This window comes from Olea europaea, unplaced genomic scaffold, assembly GCF_002742605.1.
Source record: "Olea europaea var. sylvestris unplaced genomic scaffold, O_europaea_v1 scaffold2954, whole genome shotgun sequence".
NCBI classification, from domain to species: domain Eukaryota; kingdom Viridiplantae; phylum Streptophyta; class Magnoliopsida; order Lamiales; family Oleaceae; genus Olea; species Olea europaea.
The window spans coordinates 18136-23488 of NW_019248151.1; the positions used below are offsets into that span (position 1 = coordinate 18136).

General features: G+C 34.0%; 1 protein-coding gene across 1 annotated transcript in view; it reads right to left on the reverse strand.

The window, feature by feature from the left end:
- Nucleotides 1-634: 634 nt before the first annotated feature.
- The window catches only part of LOC111384618, a 14826-nt gene continuing 10107 nt past the window's right edge, over nucleotides 635-5353 (reverse strand). Inside the window, exon 5 of the mRNA XM_023008923.1 lies at nucleotides 635-1132. Within this exon, the coding sequence (XP_022864691.1) occupies nucleotides 635-1132 (498 nt within the window). The remainder of the gene's footprint in view (nucleotides 1133-5353) is intronic.

A 5353-nucleotide genomic window follows, 5' to 3' on the forward strand; every position in this document is an offset into this window, starting at 1 on the left:
CAATGCAATTTGGTGCGTGAAAGCTCGATTTCCATTATCCTTGTTCATAAATCTTCAATCTAGCTTGTGTGTATATCGTTTTGCGCCAAGGTTGCATGATTCCCGATCTAGATCTTTTGTGTCATAAATTTGCAATAATCACTATCAATCACTTATATTCAATTTGTTAGAATCAAACACAATTTGTTTGTAATAATCAAAACAAGAAGTCAACCATTAGGTCAACAATTTCCCCCCTTTTGATTATGACAAACGAGATGATTTTTGCAAAATAAATATTGAACAAATTGAATCGACATCAAATAATTAGGAGCATAATTTTGTATATTGCAAGTAATATTCCCCCTATCAACATGAATATAACATTTAATAACATTCCCCCTTACTATGTTGTTCCTATGTTGAATAATCGTCTCCTCATCTTCTCCTTTTTGGTATAAGCAAAAAGAAATAATAGAGCAAGTAGCATGAAGAAAAATATTACCATATAGGAAGTCATACATTTAAAACATAAAGGAGCAATAGATAACAATTAACATAATAATAATTGCAAGAAAGTAAACTAAGGGGCCGGAGGAGGAAATCTAGCATAAAATTCAGTGAAAAATGCAGTCTGCTGAGCCTGCATCTCAGCCTATCGTTGCTGTATCTCAAGCTGCTGGTGCTGCATCTCAAACTGTCGGTCTTGGATAGATATCTGCTGAGCCTGCATCTGGAAAAGTAGGCTACCCATGCCGTCAACCAATGAGGTAAGAGAATCAATCCACCCATGGAAAAGATTATAGTGCTCCTCGGTAAAGGTGGAACACTCTCGGGAAGGAGGAGGCACACTCGAGCCTAGAATGTCAGATGCGGGGGCAGGAACTTCAGGTACTTCTTCGTCTGATTCAGCTTCATCTTCAAATAGGAGAGTGGATGGACCAGAGGTAGGATCGAACCCTTTCGTATGAGCCACCCATTGCCCATGTTCCTTTACTATCTTCATTCGTTTTAAGGTCTGAATGTAAATAGTATCGATAGGGCGTAATTTTATAAAATCTTCACCGTCCAATGAAACATTAAAATGCTTAAAGATTTTTGTGAGAAGCATCCCGTAAGGTAGAGCTTTGGTGTGTCGTGATGCATGCACAAGCTTCATAAGACCAAGTGCAATAGTAGGAAAATCAATTTTACGCCTGACTAGTAGAGAATCCAAAATAAGGAGATCGAAGTGATTGAGTTCGTCTCGATGACCTTTGCGGGGAAAAATAATGTGAGCAATTATATTTTGCAAAACCTTGCATGGAAGTGTTAATTGATGTGCACTAATTCTTGTGATGTTCTATAAGTCTTTTCTCGTAACTCGACGACATGCCTCAAAAGGATCGTATCCTTCTATGGTTGGTGGAGACTTATGTAAAAACACTTTTAAGTCACAAGGCTCGAGATTATTTAGTTGACGAATTAATGCTTTTGAAATTGTAAAACGAACATTTTTAACAAATCAAGTGATGTCGTTTGAACGTGTCGAAAAATTTAATTTTTGATAGAATTCTTTCATAAGGCATGGATAAGCGTGTCCTTCCATCGTGGTCACAATTATCCATCCCATGCATTCAAAACATTCTTCAATATAAAAAGCGGGAGCTTCTATCGTAAAATCTATAAAATCAACATTTTTACCGATTAAAATGGGCAATTTTTCAAAAGGGTTTGGTGGCTCCTCCGACTCCAAATCCATCTCCTCATCCGATGGTGAAGGGGGTCGTTGCAGTTTCTTCCACATTTTCCACGCCTAGAACCCAACATAGTAGATAATTTGAAAAAATGGGTGAGATTTCCAAAATTTTCAAAAACAAAAAAATCCTAATCGGTTGATTTCTAGGGCATGGCTCAAAAGTGGTGATTTTCTATGAAAACTCAAGCTACTAGATGAGGAGAGTAATGGTGTATGAAATGCTTGAGCTATTATGTGGGATTTGCACGAAAATTTCGAAGATTGAAGAGGGATTCGAGCTGAGATTCAAGGCCAATTTTGGAGGAGATATTTTCGATTTTTGGGTGAAAAATGGTATTAATCTTTCGGGTTTTTTGATTAATAGGTGGAATGAACAAGATTCAACCAAAAAAAAAGCTGTTGTGTGAATTTCCAGAGAGGATTTGGCGAGGAAGAAGAAGAAATGGAAGAAAAAAAAGGGATGAATTCGTGTTTTAAAAGAAACTGGACCGACGGTCCGGACGTTTGGATTAAGTCCGGACGTCCGGATGACAGTGAACTATAATGTTCTGCCAATTCGGACAGTATAGTCCGGACAGCTTTTGTTTGTCCGGATAATTTTTTTTAAATAAATAATAAATTAAAAAAAAACTTCAGTGAAAAAAACTTAAATTAAGTTCACTTCATTTTCATCAATAATCCTCAATCCTCTCCGAATAATTGAAAAACGTTCAGATGCTAGTGGTTTGGTAAAAATATCGGCCAACTGATCATCGATTTTTATAAATTCTAATATAATATCTCCTTTTTGTGCATGATCATGAAGAAAATGATGTCGAATCTCAATGTGTTTAGTTCGTGAATGCAAGACGGGATTTTTAGATAAATTTATGGCACTGGTATTATCACATAAAATAGGCATATGAACGTAAGACAAATGATAATCATATAGAGTTTGTTTCATCCAAAGTATTTGTGCACAACAACTAGCGGCCGAGTTATATTCCGCCTCGGCGGTGGATAGTGCAACGAAATTTTGTTTTTTACTAGACCAAGACACAAGTGCAAAGCCTAGAAAGTGACAATTTTCACTTGTGCTTTTACGATCAACATTACATCCGACCCAATCGGCATCCGAATAATTGATTATGTCAATAAAAGTGCCTTTTGGATACCAAAGTCCTAAAGTACTCGTACCACTTAGATAACGAAAAATTCTTTTTACGGCCTTTAAGTGAGATTCCTTAGGATTAGATTGAAATCGAGCACATAGGCAAACACTAAACATAATATCGGGTCTACTAGCAGTTAAATAAAGAAAGGATCCGATCATACCTCGATACTTTGTGACGTCCATAGAAGTACCTTGCTCATCCTTATCAAGCTTTAGAGATGTGCTCATTGGTGTGTTCATAGGCTTAATGTCATGCATGTCAAATTTTTTAAGCATGTCTAACATGTATTTATTTTGATTTATGAAAAATCCTTCTTTCATTTGTTTAATTTGAAGGCCAAGAAAATTTTTTAACTCACCCATCATGCTCATTTCAAATTCTTTACTCATGCATTTTGAAAATTCTTCACAAAAATGTATATTTGTAGCACCAAAAATAATATCGTCAACATAAATTTGAAAAATGAGCATATCTATCTTTATGAGTTTTTATAAAAAGTGTAGTATCCACTTTCCCAATCGGAAAACTATTTGAGAGAAGAAATTTGCTCAACCATTCGTACCAAGCTCTAGGAGCTTGTTTCAAACCGTAAAGAGCTTTTTGAAGTTTAAATACATGATCCGGATACTTGTGATTTTTAAAATCGAGAGGTTGTTCAACAAAAACTTCTTCTTGAATGAAACCATTTAAAAAAGTACTTTTAACATCCATTTGATAAAGTGTAAAATCTTTGTAACATGCAAATGCAAGAAGCATACAGATGGATTCTAATCTTGCTACGGGTCCAAATGTTTCTTCAAAATCGATACCTTCTTTTTGATTGTAGCCTTGGGCCACTAATCTAGCCTTGTTACACACAATTATTCCATTTTCATCTCTTTTATTTCTAAAAACCCATTTTGTTTCAATAACGGTTTGATTGTTTGGTCTAGCGACTAAGTCCCAAACATGGTTTCTTTCAAATTAATTTAATTCTTCTTGCATCACTAGAATCCAAAACTCATCAAATTCGGCTTCTTTTAAATTCTTAGGTTCGATTTGAGAAATAAATGCACAACTACTAAAATGATTTTTGTAAGTGGTTCTAATAGTGATACCTTTTGATGGATCGCCAATTATTAGCTCTTTGGGATGAGATGGAACAAACCTCCATTCTTTTGATAACGAGGGATCACTTTGTTCTCTAGTTTATCTTTCTTCATTTTCTTGAGCATTTGACTTTTCTATGTCTCCATTTGGTACCTCCTTATTTTGATCTTGAATTTTCATTTGTTCGAAAGGAGCTTCCAAACCTACAGCGTCATCGCTACCTTTCTTTCGATCAATTGAGTTAGTTTCATCAAAAGTAACATGCATGGATTCTTCAACGACTAGAGTTTGTTTGTTAAAAACTCTATATGCTTTGGTAGTCGATGAATATCCTAGGAAAATCCAATATCGGATTTCGAGTCAAATTTCCCTAAATTGTCTTTTGTATTTAAAATAAAACATTTACATCCAAAAACTTTGAAATAACTAATATTTGGAATTCTATTTTTCCAAAGTTCGTAAGAAGTTTTAGTTTTCCTTTTGCTTACTAATACTCTATTGATAATATAGCAAGCGGTATTTAAGGCTTCAGCCCAAAAATATTTACGCAAGTTATTTTCATTTAACCTAGTTCGAGCCATTTCTCGCAATGTACGATTCTTCCTTTCTACTACACCATTTTGTTGAGTTGTTCTAGGGGCCGAAAAATTATGTTCATATCCATGCTCTTTACAAAAATCATTAAACTCAACATTATCAAATTCTCCACCATGGTCACTTCTAATAATTGAAATAGAATAACCTTTTTCATTTTCAACTTTCTTACAAAAGTGTTTAAAATTTTTCAAAACTTCTTCTTTTAAGCTTAAAAATATAACCCAAGTAAATCTTGAAAAATCATCGACAATAACAAAAGCATAATGTTTATCTCCTAAGCTAGCCGTCCTAGAAGGTCCAAAAAGATTCATATGGAGAAGTTGTAATGGTTTTGTGGTTGAAGTATAGAGTTTTGGTTTGGAAGAACTTTTTACTTGTTTTCCAAATTGACAAGCATCACAAATTTTATCTTTTTCAAATTTCAAATTCAGTAAACTTTTTACAAAATAATTTTTTGAAATTTTTGAAAGAAGATCCATATTTACATGTCCAAGTCTTCTATGCCATAACCATGATTCTTTTTTCAAGCTAAGTAAACATTTTTCATTATTTTCCAATTCAATGTTTATAATATAAACATTTTTACTTCATCTTCCTATAAAAATCACCTCTTTCGATATAGCATGCTTAATAAGGCATTTGGAAAAATCGAATTTTATGTTATAACCTTTGTCACATAATTGACTAATACTTAATAAATTATGTTTAAGATAATCAACGAGTAAAACATTTTCGATAGAGGGGGATGAGTGGTTACCAATGTTTCCAATGCCGAATATTTTACCTTTAGCATTAT